Source organism: Lotus japonicus, chromosome 2 (assembly GCF_012489685.1).
Source record: "Lotus japonicus ecotype B-129 chromosome 2, LjGifu_v1.2".
In the NCBI taxonomy this organism is placed as follows: Eukaryota; Viridiplantae; Streptophyta; class Magnoliopsida; order Fabales; family Fabaceae; genus Lotus; species Lotus japonicus.
The window spans coordinates 79,244,926-79,263,264 of record NC_080042.1 but is presented as its reverse complement, the minus strand read 5'-3'; the positions used below and the strand labels follow the sequence as shown (position 1 = coordinate 79,263,264).

Here is an 18,339-nt window from a genome sequence, read left to right as displayed (position 1 = left end):
TTTAATTTTCTATTCCTATAGATATTTTATTAGAAATTCGTATGGAAAACACACTTCATGTATAGGGTTAGAGTTTGATTTTCTCAACTAGAACATAATTCTCACCCTTGCCATTTAGCCTTCCTATACGTAGTTTTTACCAGCAAGTCCTCCTTATTAGTTTTGTAATGACAAGTATAGTGTTTTGTTACATCTCCAACTATCTCTCCATTAGGTAAGATCTTTGTTGCACAAATTCATATACTCGAAATAGATTTTGACATGATAACACAAAAGTACCGTACACGCTTTTTTCTCATGGAATCTGTAAATTTATTATTTTACAAGTGAATATTCATGTACTAACCCTTCCCTACTTGCTCATTCGCAATTACTACAAAGTAGCCCCTCTCTCTGATGGGGGCTTATGAACTCAACAACTTTCTCTTATGTTATGGGGTCGCGAAGAATTTAGCTGCCAACCCTAGTCAGCAAGCTGAAATGAAAAAGTCCTTTCTAATAAATAAGGTAAGCTTCATAGCTCCAACCTAGGTTAGGGGGTCGTTAGACCGCCGCTTACTTCCCCAGCGCTGGTTCTATCCCAGCCGACGCAACCAAAGCCGGGCACCTAGGTGGGAATAGTGAAAGAGAAGGGGAAGAAGCGGGGTAGAGTAGTTGGTTAACTCGTCAGGCTCATGACCTGAAGATTGCAGGTTCGAATCCTGCCCAAGGGATGGAAAAAGCTAGGTTAGGTGAGGGATTGAAGAACATGGCGACTAGTTGGAATAATGAGCACCCACAATATTGTGGGGAGACTCATTACTTCTTTTTTTGGTCAATTTCGTCCAAAGATCAAATGGGTTATATAATTTTAGGAATAATTGTTGGAGACTACTCATATCTTATTTGTTTTTTTGACAACTACTCATATCCTCCATATTGCCTATCTACCCCTGGTGGTTGGGCTCTTACTAATGCTGGGCCTTGGTTTAATTGGGTCATTAATCTTTGCTAGGTGTGCCCACAATCGGAACCTCATTTCTCACACGAACTCCAAATGAATGGTCAGGGAACAAAGAAGGAGCTAGAGCCAAAAAATGGCCAAAATATTCCACCCAACTCCACATTCAAATTTCTCTCATTACCACAGATTTATATTTGATGGTTATCGACTAAAAGAACATTGGCCCTTAAGACCCCACATTACCGGTCCTAATGAAAATCTCCTTGAAATGGTGATGATGATATGCTTTAATAGTAACAATGACGGTTGCACCATACAAGAGAAAGAGAAATAACAACAATTTGTGTAATGAAGAGAACAAATGAAAAGGCCATTCCAACCGCCACTTATTTTCAATTTTATAAACGGGTAAAACGTAAATAAGATGAACAACACGGAGAATGAGGGTGCAGTTCCAATTTCCTTGTCAAACTATCATCCCAACTACTCTTCTTTTTCTCAGCCTTCTCTTAAGCTTAAAGTATATTCTCTCCTTGTGTTGTTGGAAGATGTTTTCTCAAGTATTTTTCTAATCTAACTTCACTTGGCCCATAAGTATCCCATTGAGAATACTCAACTCTAATGATATCAAAGTACTTCTATAAGGGAATAATAGCTCTCTCAAGCACATGCATACTATACCAAACTGATTTACTCCATCCTCATTGTGTATCCAATAAGTGTTTTACTTCAAGGGCTTTGGCAACATTCCCTGTAACTGAGTGTGCAATGGAACTAGTCATCTCCATCCAATTGTATGTTTCCTTTGTTAGGACCTAACATTCCAATCCTTAAACAGAGGACACATAAGGTAGAGAATCCAATCATGCCATTTGGTTTGGTCTCAGCTTGGAACAAACGCCGGAGAAGCAAGTCTCAAGATCATACAGACCCATGTATTTTTCTTCTTCTTCTTCTTCTTCTTCTTCTTCTTCTTCTTCTTCTTCTTCTTCTTCTTCTTCTTCTTCTTCTTCTTCTTCTTATTATTATACTCTAAACATTTTAATGCTCTTTCATTGCACAACTAACTAGTAGCATTGCATACTTTATTCAGGGATTTACAAATCTGTACAGCTTTGGCAACTTGAAGATAAAACACCACGACCTGCAAAGAAGCTTCATGGATCATCTGTTTTCACACTCAGGGAGATGGAAGAGGCAACATGTTCATTCAGTGATGAAAATTTCCTCGGAAAAGGAGGATTTGGCAAAGTTTACCGAGGCACTTTGCGATCAGGAGAGGTAATATGCTCTGAACATGAGTTTATAGCCCACCACAAGAATTCATATCAATTCTCAAGATTTTGTAACACCAGTTGTACCTTCCATCAGAAACCATACTTCTTTTTATAAAATGGCTCAAAATTTATGAACCTGACACAAATAAATACATATTGATATAATATCTCTCCCTCTGAAGATTGTAGCAGTCAAGAAAATGGAGCTGCCAGCAATTAAAGAAGCAGAGGGGGAACGTGAGTTCCGAGTCGAAGTCGACATTTTGAGCAGACTCAACCATCCAAATCTTGTTTCTTTGATAGGCTACTGTGCTGATGGAAAGCATAGATTCCTAGTCTACGAATATATGCTAAATGGGAACCTACAAGATCACTTGAATGGTTTGTTACTTTGTCATGTTCCCAGAACCCAGACTACTGTCAATATTTCTTACATCAAGGTTCTACTAAGCTACACCTCTCATTTTAGGAACTGGGGCAAACCTGGATTGGCCTCAAAGACTACAAGTGGCACTAGGAGCTGCAAAAGGGCTTGCTTATCTCCATTCAAGTTCTAATGTTGGAATTCCTATTGTTCATAGAGATTTCAAATCGACCAATATTCTCTTAAGTGCCAACTTTGAAGCAAAGGTATAATAAATAAATTCCCAATAATGACTTCTAATATTTCTTTCTTAAAATCTGCACAGAGCTAAACTTGACCTTTTTTTTCTAGATATCAGACTTTGGGCTTGCCAAGTTAATGCCAGAAGGACAGGAAACTCATGTGACTGCCAGAGTGCTTGGTACCTTTGGCTATTTTGATCCTGAGTATACATCGGTACACAATCTCATCTTCCAGATTTTTTATGTCATTCACTATTAAAGACAAAAATGAGATTTTACTATACAGTAACAGTCAGTACACATTCAATTCATTAAGTTCTTTTGCAATTACGCACATGATGCAATCAGCTTCACTTTTTAAATACCCAGGATTCGCTATTGCTGCAGAAGAGGATGACATGCACATAAATTCTAACTTTTCAACTTCCTTCATCTCCTGCACAGTAAATTTAATGAGCTTTATCAATGGTTGAACAACAGCAATGCAGCACCTACTAGTACCCCTGGTTTGTCTAGGATACCATAAAGTAAAGACTAATGCAACTTCAGCAGTCAGCACATCCCATATCAGCAAAAGTAGGCTTAACTTTGAACATCTGGTCAGCATTAGAAGCCTGAGGCTGAAATTCTATCCAAATATAGAGAAGCCTTTCAGTTTCCTTACTAGGTTTGTTCAAATTAAGTACCTACATGATAGTTAGTGGTTAATTTGATTTAACATTCGTCAGGCAATAAGAACAATTTTAGGGCCCCTTATTTCATAGTTGTGCTTTTAGATAAGTGATTATCATGGTATCTGAAACCGATAGACCCAGTGGCCTATTGTTCAATCCTTGCCATCCATGGACATGGTCTAGTAACTAACTTTCCAATTATGAAGTTCAACAAAATTTCTGCCCTCATCCACATTATAAGCACAGAGGGCTTTCATGAGCGCTATCTTGAGAATTATTAACATCATTTTCTGATTCTTGCCAAAACACTGATGCTGTTGGGGCATGTGGGCACGAAGAAAATCTCTTATGGAATGTTTACCCCTTTTCGTCTTTCCTCTCTCCTAAAACCCCATCTTGAATGGAAAATTTATGAGATAAGAGTCTGACAAATGTTAAAGTCTCAATAAGAAAAGAAATAGTCTAGCTCATAGGAAGCATTCTTTTCAGTTAGATAATAACATTCAAAAATGCAATTTAGAACATGTTTTTATATTTTAATAGGGTATGACCCAAAAATCTGAAATGAACATAATTCAATTCAGGAAAGGGTAAAAAGTCATGCTTACAACCAAATATTGCTACCATAACTGATATTGTCTACACATTAATCCCTGTATCTATCTCAGTATACAGCACATTCTATTACTTAGATAGAATTTGTATATCTCAAACAAAATATAACCTTGCAATCTTTAACATTCTATCTTATTATATCTAGCATCTGTGGACTACTACACCAGATGTTTTCAAATCATTAATTTATTTCATTTGACAACAGACTGGGAAACTCACTCTACAAAGTGATGTTTATGCTTTTGGTGTTGTTCTTCTGGAGCTTTTGACTGGACGTCGAGCAGTAGATCTAAACCAGGGTCCTAATGATCAGAACCTTGTACTACAGGTAGGAAATTTGCATGCATACACGCAATAAAACATTGATCCTTAAATATGACAAAGCAACATTTAGGACCTTGAAAGTTATGATTCTGATTTTTTCCATTGCATTTAAAAATAACTGGACATATAATTACTGGTAAACAGTAATTTTCATTTACATCTTTCCTGGTATATTTTTTAGACATCATTGAGGATAGTTTACATGCACACACATGAGTGTATCAAGTGAGAGAAGCGTTGTTGTATATTAAGGGTGAGAATAACGAATCCTAACCATTGGATCATGCAAGGATGATCAAGATTAAATCATGACTTTTTCAAGTGATCATGCGACTTTTAAACAACTAGTATTTTTGCCCATTAATGTGACATTGAATGGTCAAGAGTAACTCCTATTACAAATTTACAATAGGATAGTACTCTCACTTGGCACCATAAATAAATAAATAATAGAGGGGGGATCAGTTTAGACCAGGGTAAGGCTTTACAATTCTTCACTATTAATAACATTAGATATGATGTCATTTTCCTATTTGTGTCAAATATTGTAAAAAATTGAACAATAAAAATATTATCATACGGTTCTTACTTCCATATATTTGAAAAGTATATATGACATTATCCACTTATCCTTAATACATGTAAATGACATGTGATTTTGGATTAATGCTATATTTTCCAAATATTATCTTATATGATAACTTGATAAGAGCTTTCAATTTAATGGTAGATTTTAGGATAAAGCTATCCAGTTAATACTTACTAATGGTGTAGTTGTGATTTGTCATACACTCCTGTAAACTGAACTTATTCCAAAAGTTTACATCACAAGTTGCAGAATTTTAGACACATACTACATAGACATCGACACATTTGCTATTCATTCATATGCAGGTGAGGCACATACTGAATGACCGCAAGAAACTTCGTAAGGTGATAGATCCAGAGATGGCTCGAAATTCTTACACCATTCAGTCTATAGTCATGTTTGCCAATCTAGCATCAAGATGTGTCCGAAGTGAGAGTAATGAGAGACCTTCAATGGAAGATTGTGTAAAAGAACTTCTAATGATTATCTATACAAATTCAAAAGGCTTGGGAATGGTTATGCATAGTTTGAGATTGATCTAGTGAACACAAGTTAAGACACCAGAACTACGATGATTTCTCATTGACAATAAAAAAGTGAACTCTATTCAGAAGTTCTAAGATTCATATTAATATACCAAGATTAAGATGACCCAGAAGTATTCTGCGTGATTGTGTATAAAAAAATAGCTAATGTGGATGATCTTATGAGAGATTAGGAACTCAATCCATTGTGGACAAAGCGGAAAGTCATTTCCTTTACTCTTTCTGTCCCCATTACTACTCCTACTCACACCTTCTTCGGATCACATGAAAGGAGTACCTGCAACTCTACAAGACCATGACATGAATTAACTACTTCCCATGAGAATGTTATCTAACCTACAGACATTACAATTTTCTTTTGGCATGGTTCAACAGATTCCATATGCCCCGTTCAAATTTCAAGATTGACATAAATCCTAGATACAGACAAAAATCAATTTTATGATTATATTGAAGAAATTCAAAGTGAACATGATAGGTATTCTTCATGCATTTCTAATGTTCCTAGGTTCTACAAAAAAAAAACCATGTATGATGTATAATTGTATATAACCTGGTATTTATGACAAATTACTGGCCTTGCAATTTTTTCCATCACTTTTCTGTCAAAGCCAGACAAGTAAAACAAGAATTTAGAGAACAGTCTTTTGTAATTTACCTGTAAAAACAGGTCTCTTCCCCACAGATACAAACAAGGAAGTGTGAAACCACTCTCCCTTCGCCAATCAAACTTTAAACCACCATAATCATCTTCGCTACCATTGCTGAAACAGAAACATACAGATATAAATAATAAACTTCATACAAAACCTTTTGAATAATCATGTGGAAGCTAGAAATAACACATGAGCATTAAAGCAATATGAGATAATGCTAAAATTACAATAACAAAATATTATGCAACCTTGCACATTCATTCATGTTGCCCTTTACATGTCAGAATCTGACAGATCGGTTTCTGGAGGTGTACTTAAGAGAGGAAGGTTCTTGCACATCAAGTGTTTGCGTCTTTGCAACATTAGCAGGACTAAAATACTATCTGTGTTCATAACCTTGTATCCTGCTTTTGTATACATGTTAAATGGAGCAGCATCAATCATTCGGCAATGCAAGTAAACCTCTCTTGAAGAGCTCATCTGAGAAATTAGCTCCTCACTTGCCTTTAGAAGATGCCAGCCAATGCCCCTCCTGAAGGGAATTACCAGAAAAATACACTTTTAGAAAGTTAATCCACTTATGTGTTCAAAAATGTGAACCAACATGGGGATTTGGCAATTAACAATGTATCATGGATTATAAGTATTTTGTCTATAACTTATAGTGTTTGCCAAAACCATGGTTTTGAGGGTACCCAACTCGAAAGCAAACATGCACTAAGTTGATCATAAACATGGATACTCCCAGCTCCACAAAGTAAATAGAATTCACACATGGAAAGTGGCCCATAAGATAAAGGTCAAAATGAACAATTTTTTATATACATGCAGAATTATACTGGAAACAATAATACAGTTGCTATTGCAAGGATGAAGTCAATCTCTCATTGCATTTAGCAGATTTAGTTAAATATCACATCAATAAAATGTCAAATCATTGATTTAGGTAGCTTAATTATTTAAGCTGCAGATCTTTCCTATTATGAAAATGTTTAGCTTGCCCCAAGATGGCAGCAGGTTGAATTTATATGGTACTTCTATGTCTATCAATAAAGTGCAAGGAAGGTAAAATTGCAGAAAGTAGATAAAATCTCTGCTTAGAAGAGCTTATTTGATTTTATTTCATAGCATAAGACGCTTATTTAGTTTTTGGGAGAGCTTATGTAAATAGCTTATGGCCTACCTATAAGCTTCATTGAGCTTATGTTCATAAGTTGTTCATATTAGCTTATGAATAAGAGCTTATATTTAATCTATAACTCATTTTTAGCTTATTTTAATAAGATTCTCAAATTAGCTTATGAATAAGCGCTTATATGATACCTCCTGAGAGACTTTTGCACAGCCATGTTACAAATGTAAGGCGAATCCTTGGGCGGCGCCGGCGAGGGAACAGAAGAGTTCGCACCCCTTCTATCAAAACAAACCTCCACAGTCCCAGCCATCTGCATTTCCCCTCCTTCTCCATCACCATCCCCCACCCCCTTGTAGAATCCAACAAGCGTAGCCATGTACGGCATCAACGCCCTCCGCTCCACCAAATACTGCTTCACCAGAAACGCCAACACGTTGACATAAGCCGCCGGCAACAGCATCGACTCGGCGAACGACTCCGCCAGTAACCCAACGACGGCGTCCACCTCGTGCGCCCGCATGACCCGGACCCACATGGTTCCGGATTCCAGCTCGTGGGAGTAGAGGAAGGCTTCGAGGGATTCGAGCTGCTGAAGCTCCTCGTTGGTGAGAAACCGACCCGGGAGAAACGGGTGAGATGGGTCGTCGAGTGTGGCGGAAGAGGGGGATTGGGATTGGGAAGATGAGATTCTGAAGGAGGGGGAAGGGTGTGGGTGGAAACTGGGAAGTGGGTTTGTGTGGGGGGTTGTTGAGAGAGTGAATGGACGGGTTTTGTAGAGATTGGCGGTGGTGGTGGCGGCGGAGATGAAGCGGGTGTGGAGGTTTTGAGGGTCTAAGGGGAAGGAGAGTGAGAGAGTGGAAGCCATGGTGGTGGTGGTGGTAGAATGGAAGAGAGGAGGAGAGTGACGATGAGAAGAAGAAGAGGAATCGCATGGTTTCACCATTCACAACGCAGCACTTGATGTGTGATGCAGGATTTGCTCAGGGCGTGGGTCCCACTACCCCTGGAATTCTGTATTCTCATGGGCTTATGGCTTTGCATAGATAAATCTATGAGTTAAATTACTATAATAATCCTGTTTTAGCATAACATTTCTATTTAACTAAGGGTATGAAAAAAAAACTAAGAGTATGATTGGTTAGAAAAGAATTGTAAATAGAAAGTAAAAACACAAGTTTGAACTTTGAGAAAGTCGAAAGGATGACTCTCGATCAGGTTTACAACTTTTGGAAACAAAAAGAAATTACGAATTAAGATTTTGTTATCATGGTTTGTCTACATTACCGTACGGATTTAGCTCATGTTGGTGTTGCATGAACTCACTTCCTTGGGGTGGCTTAGCTACCCTTTGGTGGGCATAGACGCATAGTGGATGAGAAACTTGTTTTGCATTGAGAATATCAATTTATGACTAGAGGTGGTTGTTACCAACATCGTCTCATTGGTGCAGCAATTCAAGCAACATTTATTGCCACCCCGTAAGCATAAAGGGTGATTAGGTCACATTGGTGAAGTGGCTGGCTCCAAGCTCTCTCGCGTTGGCGCTCAATGTGGATGGTAGCTACTTTGGAAGTTCAAATCATGTTGGGTATGGTGCGTGTGTCCGCGATCATCTTGGACAGTGGTGTGTAGGATTTTTGGATCAAGTGACAATGTTGAAATCTTGGTTTGGAACTTTCTTAATTGAGCTAGGAATTTCAAGTACATTATTTGCTACTCTTATTTCTTAGATGTTATTAGGTTGGCTTATGGTGAGCCTCCTTCGAGACACAAGTTTGTTGTTTTGATTTGGGACATAAAGAGCTTTTGGTGTTGGATCGGAGTGTTTATGTGATTCATGTTTTGAGATAAGGGAGGCTTCATGGTTGTGCTTGAGAAAGGCTAGTGTGTTGGTTGTTTTTTTTCCTCCAAATTTAGTCCGTCATAAGTTACAACAAAAATGTCACATCAAGTTTTGCGGGACACATACTCCTCCACCTTCAATGAGGATTAAAATCAAATAATTCAAAAGTTGTAGGATCTGAATGCAACTTTGCTTTGACGAATGAGTAAATTCAGCCAGTTTTTTTTTTATAAGCTGGATAGTATATATTGAATGAAGTACAATGAGTACCATAACCCAATACAAGTAAGAACAGGAGAAAGAAAAATAAATGTATCAACATTACAATAGCTAGATCAAGAACCATCAACTAGCTAAAGACCCACCACCCACCACCTCCTTAGAGAAAAAGTATAGGAAAAATGTCTCATTAAAACCTTACCAGGATAAAACCCCCTTAGGAAAACCTAGAGGGACAAAAATATATTCAACCTTAAAACTAATTTTAACTGAAAGTAGTCTAAAACAGTTGAAATTAGAGCCTCTACATTCATTGTTTTCCGATGAATCAGAACGAAGAGCCTCTACGTTCATAAATGATATTCAATGAATTTCCACAGACAAACAGTCGTGCTGCCTCAACTCATCTTGCATTATCCGTACGTACATCAATTTGACCCTGACCCTTTCTAACAAAAAATTAAATATATAATTCGTACTTTAGTTTATATTAGAAGCAAGTGAAGGATATAAAAAAAACTTGCCAGTTAATAGAGATTTGAATAATGGTCTTTCATACACCCTGTTGTTCTCATGTTAGTGGTTTGCATTTAGCAAATGTTAACCTTCGACACCAGCCACATGCGCACACATAGACACACACATGCTTATACTTAAGTAGCTTAATGGTGTCAGACTACCCATAATTAATTACTTAAGAAAGATAAATTTATCTAAACACACTATAAGCTGATAAGTAGAGTATATTTCCTCGTTAGATTTGGACCCGAATCCTTCGCTTCAATACTTGACACATACTGTTCTTATCAACAACAAAAAAAGGTAAAATCTGTTAAGTGATATATCATGTTTGCCAAAAAATAACTTTTTTTCTTAGCATGATTAGTTCAAGCATGAATATTTGCAGCATTAATGTTGAAGGCCATAGTCATATTCTCTCATTATATAACACAACGGGTATCAAATTAAATGAGGTTAGGTGAAAACGTCTCTGTAATCTGCATTGATAGAGAAACATACTCAAAATCAGGTAAGTTGATTCAATGCTAGTACTAGCCAGCAGACTCATAACTCATCAATTCAAAAATTGAATCTAGAGTCTAGACTACATAGAAAGAAATGATTCTTAAATTTACTCTTTGAAGCCATAAACTCTTGATTTGATCAATTCAATTTGCTCGCCTACCAAGTAGGTACTCGCCATAATTTTCAGTCAACATGGCTAAACAGATTACAATTCCAAATGGAGTAGCTGAACATATTTTAAGTACCATTGAAAAAAACAAACATAATAGCCAATGGATCAATTTTCCATTAGAGAAGTTAAAACAAATGGGAGTTTCCCATTTGAAAAAACCATCCCTCTAGACAATTGATGGACAAATTGAGTAAGACAGAAAAGGCTTGCCCTTATGTCATGAATTGTTTGATTTGTTTCACAAGTTAGCAACTAGACACTTCTGTGCATTTTCTAAATGGCCTAGTTCACAACTTCACATTCAAACCCATCTCTACATTTCTATAGGACTAGTTTACACCCATGATTTGTCACTCTACATTTTTCCTACCAACAACATAAAACATATGAAATATATCCTTTTTCATTAAAGAAGAAGAGAGCTCAAGTAGAATACACAATCACTAATCAATCCCAGTGGAAATGGCTCTAAATCCTTGTATACCCTATAAAATGCTTCCTTTTACCAGAACAAAGTTTGAACCTTTCCGGTGCAATATCCAGAACAAAAAATTAAAACAAAAATACCTCACTCTTCACTCCTAGGATGTTCCTGCCACTTCTTCATCATCTCCAGAAAAATCTCATTCCAAGTGTCTATAGGCCCAGGCAAGCACCAATGAACACAATCATTCTGTACATGCTCTTGAACCCCATTAGCAAATGGAAAAGGATACATATAAGGACCAGGGTGCCCATCAGGTCTCAACACTGCTAATTTGGTCACATCTAGTGCCTCCAACCTAATCCCTCCCAATTTACTTGCTTTTCCCTTAGCATCTTCCACTTCTTCTATCTCAATCTTCCTCATCTCAGCATCCATCCACTCAAGTTGCTTCTCTGCATTTCTATAAGGCCTAGTCTTTGGACAAGCACCAGCCTTATCCCATTCACCTTCAAAATGAGCAGGTGAAAATGTTGTCACAACTACATCAATTCCATGGTCTTTACCTCCTCTCCTTTCAATTATGCTATTAAGGGTAGTCCTTAAAGCCTTCCTCAACACATCATAAAACCCAATCTCAGTGTGATTTAGACCAGGACAGTAATGGCAACCTAAAACTGAACTTCCCTCATGGTAAACCGCAGGATGCAAAAACCAGTGTCCAATCGAAAGCACAATCAAGTCCATTTGATCCATATCCCTAGCCCACCTCTCATCAACATGATCCAAATAAAGCTTATTATGATTTGGCCCTGAATTTGATTTCTCAACACCTTGCACAAGAAATGGGGACCAATACACTGAAACACTTGCATTGTGAGAAGCAAAGTGCCAGCGGCGAAATTTGTTATCCTCACCGTTCCGGTAGACAAGGTTAGGGGGTGAGGCAGAGGCTAGCATGCAAAGAAGGGACTCTAATTGATTCCTAGCCATAGAATCCCCAACAAAAGCTACATGCTTGTTTTCAACTAGTTTGAGAAAAATGTTTGGTTCAAACCTTGGAAGATTGCATTCACTTGGTTTCCACCGCCAGTAAAGATAGCCAGAGTCAGGCCTTCCATGCTTGATGCAATTCTGGTTTTCTTTGATGGTGTCACATGTGGTGCCATTGTACAAAGGACCTCTCCTGTCACGGATCCATTTGCCACTGAAATAGTCACATGGGATCTCCTGAGCTTTTTCCTTTTCTGCAATGAAAAACATGTAAGGGTTAATGTTCAAATTTCATCCTCGAAAGTGGAAGCATTGGACAAATTAGTCTCTAGAAAAGAAAATATCTCTCGTTGTCTCTGATTGTGGCAAATGTCGGTCAAGTTAGTCCATATGGTCACATCAAACGTCGGACAGAGACTAACTTGACCAACATTTGACACAATGAGCAACCGCGAGGGACCAACTTACCCGACCGACTAAATTGAGCATTCACTCCAACAAAACTAACAAATCATACATCCTAAGTTGCTAATTTAGAAATTAAGACAGAACCAACAAGCAGTAACTAACAGTTTTAACAAGATGAGATTATGAAAACAAGTACCTGGAGGAGGAGGAGGAGGAGGAGGAGAAGAAGAAGTGTGAGAGATGATGGTGTTGGGAGTGGAATGAGGAAGCTCAGGTTCTGGAGATGCAGGAAAGGGAAGAGGGTAGAAGTATAACCGAAGCAGAACAATGGGAAGCAGAGCATAGAGAGTCCAAGGAACAAGCCTCTTGGTGAAGGATATGGATTGATCTTTGAACTGGTTTGTTGTTCCCATCTTCAGAATCAAACCTTTCTCTTCTTGTGCTTCACTTTCAGCACTTTTCTGCTGTTCTTAGCTGAGATGTGTCTGGTTTGAAGAAAAAAAAAAACACTACTTTTTGGTTTAGGCTAGTGTCGGGTGAAAGTTGAGAGTATCGATACGACACATAGATACAGTGTTACATGGCTTATTTATTTATTTAATCAGTTAAATATACACGTCGTTGGATTTACATGTGGACCACGATCTCAGTCTACCTCTTTAAATTACCAACTACAATTTCAGAAAATCGGTCTTGGACTTTTATAGTCATAGAATATTTCAGTACTATGCAAAGTTATACTCATTCATTTTTAATTTCTAGCATTTTATGATTTATGTTCATGAGAAAATTGAAGATGATGAGTAGTGATCAGACCAATTCGGTTAAATTATCCAAGAGGATGTTGGTTGATGAGGAAATTGTTGAATTGTGGTTAAAAATTGTCAGATAATTAGTTATTCAAAAAGTCTAAGCTGTTAGATAAATGTCACATAAATTGTTTTATATTATATTTTAACAAAAATAGTTGAAATTTAGAAAACATAGACCGAGTTTGTTTTATCACTCATAAAAAGAGTGATGCTAGGCAGTACGATAAATTTCAAGCACTAACCACATGAAAATTAACTCTAACCAATCAAATTTATTTATAAAAATTAAAAATACAAGGTGAGCCCCTGCATAAAATTAAATCTGTAAATCCAATTAAATTGGTTTGTCATCTCTTGTGCTGTTAAACATTTTTTTCATGGATTATCTAAATGATTCATAAAAAGTGGAGGCAATATACTTAATTCACATTTTCACCTCCTTTCATTTAAAGCACGTTGGATAAGTAATTTGACATTCTAAGAAATAGAATGTTATTGAATAAACATACTCATCCAAAATTTAATATCATACTATTAAGAAAGGACCATTCTTTTTTATGCATGTGAAAGAAAAAAGATAAACATACTTTATACACTGAACCTCATTAATTTTTAAACAATATGTATGAGTCGGTGCACAATGATTCATGAATTTTGAAAGTGAGTTGTACGAATAATAAAGCATGATACATTTTTGTTGGTACGTGATGCCCATGTGAACCAATTTGTTTGTTGCCTTGTTGGATGCATACAACCCTCCTAATCACATATTAATACAGACTTTTAACATTTACTTTTGCATAAAGTTGGATTGTTTAATTCATTTTATACACAAAATCACATGGTATTTGTCAACAACCATAAGAAATTTTGATGAAGGCAAAAAAAAGGTAGGAAAATGTATCGTACATTCAATTAAAATGAAAAACCTCCCTAAATGCTAAGTTTGGATATATTATTATTAAATTTATATTATAATTTTTTATTATTATTATAGTTTTTTTTTTGAAATTATTATTATAGTTGTTAAAAGTGAATGCCTGAAGAAATAAATTATTGTTTCCTTTTAACTTTATAAATCATTGTTAACATTGAAAGAATTAGTATGTACTTGTAAGAAAGAGACGAGTTCTCATATCTTGCTCTTGGAGCAGCTGAGGAAGGATATTGACATTGTAAAGAAGTCGCTATATGCTTGGGGAGCGAATATGATTATAAGATGAGTAGATGACCATACTATATATATGGTATTTGTGGGAATCAGATTCATTTTTAGCGGAGATCCTTTCGTATCGGGTGAAATCAGAGCTTGAGCGTCTAGACTCTAGATGCTCGAGCTACAGTTTTCTAATAAAGGTCTTAAAAATAAAAATAAAAATATATTTTGCTTACTTATCTTTTTAGCCCGAGGAAGAAGTTATATAGATAGTGGGAAATCACTTACTCATACTATTCGAATCTTAATTCTTATGGATGAAAAAAAATCAATTAGTCATATACCACTTAATGCGTTGATCATAAGACGTTGAATTAGTCTCACGACTACTTATTGTGGGATTACCTTGCTCAAGATAAAAGATAAAAGAGTTCGAAAATTAACAATGTAGATGGAGAATAACAGAAGAAATATGTGCCAATTTTCATCCTAGTTAGCGTGGAAAACTTTTTGGTGGATCTCGTATGTTTTCTCCTTTCCCTCTGTAATCCAGTGTGATCCAAACGCATGGGAAACATGTTTTCCACTCATAATACATCCATTCAACTTTCCTCTCCTAAATTGTGTTTGTGATTTTTTAGGGGAGGTACTCCCTCTGTTCCTTATTATAAGGTCATTTTTTAGTGTTTTTCTTGTTTCTAAATATAAGTCAATTTACAATATCAATGGAGCATTAATTATTTTTTTCCAAAACTATCCTCATATTTAATATGAAAGAGACAATGAAGTTTTGAAATAATAACTTGGAAAGAGAAATTTATAAGAAATTAAATAAGGGTAGTCTAGGAAAATGAATAAATTCTTTTACAAATTAGGTAAGGGAGTAATAGATAGATTCCCGGGTCAATGAGATGGGAGGTCAATTGTGGGGAATTGCAAGTTCCAAACTCATCTAATCCCCACTTTGGGAAACTCCACAAAACAAATAGAAGGAAGATCTTTGAAGGTTTGTAATAAACTAATAATTCTCCAAACCATCCCCCTTCTTAAAATCTATTGGATAACTTCTTATAACTCCTCCCCTTCAATTCCCCCAAAACTTGAAGTGTCATATAGATGGATCTTTGGTCAATGTTCTATATTTCAAGGGGTTTTCCTAGTAAGCTTTTAATGAGACATTATTTATAAAGCTTAGGCTCCAAGGTTCTCCCTCCTTTGTTTTGCTGTTTTTTAATTTTCAATTCTCATTCTCTCTCTTATATTTGGTTGAAGTACCTCTTGTACTTCTTTTCAATGTAATTTCGGTTTTATCTAAAAAAAATTATGACGTTTGATGTCCCAAACACAGTTTTTGAAACTCAGGAAATAGTATGAGAACATGGAGTCTGATTCAAAGCTGTGTTTCTTGAACTGATCAATGAGTAGAGGAATCCGAGAAGCCTAGTTCCCTGCGTTCTCACTTTCTTCACTTTCACTTCACGTTACCATTAACAAGCAAAATTTTCCTTCTGCCTTCAATTCAATGTGGCTTCATCTGTTACTAGTAGTGTTAAGCACTCAGCACTTCCACATTTATTACTCTCATGTTAAATTCTGGACTGTTTCTGGTTCAGCAATTTCAGAAATCTTAATTTTATTACAAAATGAGTAAAATTCTTCCAATAATTGCTATATATGCGACAAAAGAAGATGAACCAAAAGTGGCCCCTCCTATAGCGACACATTAACACAACTCAACTACCTTCCTTTTATATCAGGAAATAATGTATCTTGTCACATTTAACCAATCTTACTGTATTAAATTAGAAATTTAATTACATTAAATATTCTCTATATTAGGAAATGTATATGTATATTTGCATCAACTACTATGAGATTTGATGTAAAATGTTTCTTATCGAATATCATGGTAATTGATGCAAATACATATATGTTTCTAAATATAGAAAAAATTTAATGTAACTAAATCTTCAATTTAAGGTGACATGTTCTGGCATTGACGTTATCCATTTTGGTACAGCTAAGTTTTTCCCCCAAAAAGTCTTCTCTGCTCACAGCACCACCACAAAAGAGATGTCATGGTCCAAAAACAAAGCTAGCAGTAAGGAATGCTTTTGAAATGAATGGTGCAAGTGCAAAGCCATTCAAAGATCAACCCCTCACCTTCACCAAGAGGCTTCTTCCCTGCACACTTCATTCTCTTCTCACCATAGCTCTCCTTCCCATTTGTCTGCTTTGTTTATACTTTTATCCTCTGCTTCATCTTTCCAACCCCATCACCAACCACTCCTCTCTTTCTCCTTCTCCACCTTCTCCTCCACCATCTACTTCTTATTCAGGTATACTTTATATGCATATACACAATTTTGTGTTACTAATACAATTTTGGAATTTCAAATGGATTATTTTCCTTCCTTTAACTTGAAATAGCAGCTAGTAATGTGGTATTTTCTTTTTTGCAGTAAATGACAAAGCTTATGAGAAACCTTGTGACTACTTTAATGGAAAATGGGTCAATGATAAGAGAGGCCCTTTGTACAATGGTACCACTTGTGGCACTATCAAAGAAAGCCATAATTGCATAACCAATGGGAGACCTGACTCTGACTTTCTTTACTGGAGATGGAAACCCAATGAATGCAATATTCCAAGGTTTGAGCCTCACACTTTTCTCCAACTCATTAGGAACAAGCATGTAGCTTTTGTTGGAGACTCTCTAGCTAGGAACCAATTAGAGTCCCTTCTTTGTATGTTATCCCCTGCTTCAACACTGAAACTTCTCCACCATAAAGGTGCTCGTTGGTGGCACTTTCCTTCTCACAATGCAACGTTATCATCATATTGGTCCCCTTTTCTTGTGCAAGGTGCTGAAAGATTGAAATCAGGGCCACATCATAACACAATGTATTTGGATCATGTTAATGAGAAGTGGGCTAAGGATATGGATAAAATGGACTTAATTGTGCTATCAGTTGGGAATTGGTTTTTGGTTCCTTCAGTTTACTATGAGGGTGGTTCAGTTGTAGGTTGCTTAAACTATCATGGTCTTAATTGCACTGAAATTGGTTTTTATGGTCCATTAAGAAAGGCTTTAAGGATTTCTCTCAATAGCATAATTGAGAGGAAAGCAGCTAAAGGAAATGGAGTTGATGTAATTTTGAGAACATTCTCACCTTCTCATTTTGATGGTGGTTGGGATAAGGCTGGTGTTTGTTCAAATACTGAACCTTATAGTAAGGGGGAGAAGCAACTTGGAGAAATGGATGCTGAGATTAGAAGGATTGAAATGGAAGAACTAGAAGATGCAAAGGTAAAAGCCAAACAATTTGGTGGGTTTAGGTTGGAGGCACTAGATGTAACCCAATTGGCATTGTTGAGACCAGATGGTCATCCAGGTGCTTATATGAAACCTTTTCCATTTGCTAATGGGGTTCAAGAGCGTGTGCAGAATGATTGTGTTCATTGGTGCTTGCCCGGGCCTATAGACACATGGAATGAGATTTTTCTTGAGATGGTGAAGAAGTGGAAGGAGCAACCTAGAAGTGAAGAGTGAGGCATTCATTTTATCTTGTTCATAATTTATTACACTAATCATTCCTTAGAGAGGTAATGTTTATTCTGCTTACGTTTTCTTCTTCCATAGTGAAATGAATATATGTTCATGTGTAGAGTCAGTAGAGAGGTACTTACTTTGTAAATTTCCAATTTGAAATTTGATGACCAAAATATTTGGGGCTACTACGTTGCTTTTTGATGTTTAGATGAATGAAGGATATTGACTCTCTTGGTGAAATCATGGTACAACTCTAAGAAGAGATTAAAATGTTATTCTTCTTCTTCTTGCTCGCCCTTCTTCACAGTACAAATATGGCTTCTTCACCCACGAGTGAGCCATGTACATGAAATTTCACCCTGACTACTT

At 36.5% G+C, this 18,339-nt stretch overlaps 4 protein-coding genes across 11 annotated transcripts; 2 read left to right on the top strand and 2 right to left on the bottom strand.

The window, feature by feature from the left end:
* The first annotated feature begins 1,374 nt into the window (after nt 1–1,374).
* On the top strand, nt 1,375–5,648 carry LOC130739981 (probable serine/threonine-protein kinase PBL28). Of its 2 annotated transcripts, XM_057592456.1 has the most exons (7): nt 1,387–1,878; nt 2,037–2,224; nt 2,403–2,601; nt 2,690–2,850; nt 2,936–3,040; nt 4,321–4,443; nt 5,334–5,648. In XM_057592456.1, the coding sequence occupies exons 1-7, from the start codon at nt 1,740–1,742 to the stop codon at nt 5,568–5,570; spliced, it is 1,152 nt and encodes a 383-aa protein (XP_057448439.1). In that variant the 5' UTR covers nt 1,387–1,739; the 3' UTR covers nt 5,571–5,648. The 2 variants fall into 2 exon arrangements, with proteins under 2 accessions (XP_057448440.1, XP_057448439.1); XM_057592457.1 differs by lacking the exons at nt 4,321–4,443; nt 5,334–5,648 and adding an exon at nt 3,196–3,265 and having other exon boundaries at nt 1,375–1,878.
* LOC130739982 (GCN5-related N-acetyltransferase 5, chloroplastic) lies at nt 3,042–8,382 on the bottom strand. Of its 7 annotated transcripts, none has more exons than XR_009020019.1 (4): nt 7,553–8,382; nt 6,478–6,761; nt 6,232–6,337; nt 3,042–3,262 (listed from the first exon to the last, which is right to left on the bottom strand). XR_009020019.1 is itself a non-coding variant. In XM_057592458.1 (3 exons), exons 1-2 carry the CDS (start codon nt 8,305–8,307, stop codon nt 6,503–6,505), a joined length of 1,014 nt encoding a protein of 337 aa, XP_057448441.1. In that variant the 5' UTR covers nt 8,308–8,382; the 3' UTR covers nt 6,106–6,337; nt 6,478–6,502. The 7 variants fall into 7 exon arrangements, 1 of the variants encoding a protein (XP_057448441.1); XR_009020024.1 differs by lacking the exon at nt 3,042–3,262 and adding an exon at nt 3,269–3,454; XR_009020023.1 differs by lacking the exon at nt 3,042–3,262 and adding an exon at nt 3,494–3,512.
* Nucleotides 8,383–11,009: 2,627 nt separating this feature from the next.
* LOC130739980 (xyloglucan O-acetyltransferase 1-like) lies at nt 11,010–13,003 on the bottom strand. The gene is made up of 2 exons (XM_057592455.1): nt 12,646–13,003; nt 11,010–12,295 (listed from the first exon to the last, which is right to left on the bottom strand). Exons 1-2 carry the CDS (start codon nt 12,860–12,862, stop codon nt 11,193–11,195), a joined length of 1,320 nt encoding a protein of 439 aa, XP_057448438.1. The 5' UTR covers nt 12,863–13,003; the 3' UTR covers nt 11,010–11,192.
* Nucleotides 13,004–16,410: 3,407 nt separating this feature from the next.
* LOC130739977 (xyloglucan O-acetyltransferase 1-like) lies at nt 16,411–18,155 on the top strand. The gene is made up of 2 exons (XM_057592452.1): nt 16,411–16,756; nt 16,880–18,155. Exons 1-2 carry the CDS (start codon nt 16,537–16,539, stop codon nt 17,968–17,970), a joined length of 1,311 nt encoding a protein of 436 aa, XP_057448435.1. The 5' UTR covers nt 16,411–16,536; the 3' UTR covers nt 17,971–18,155.
* Nucleotides 18,156–18,339: the final 184 nt, after the last annotated feature.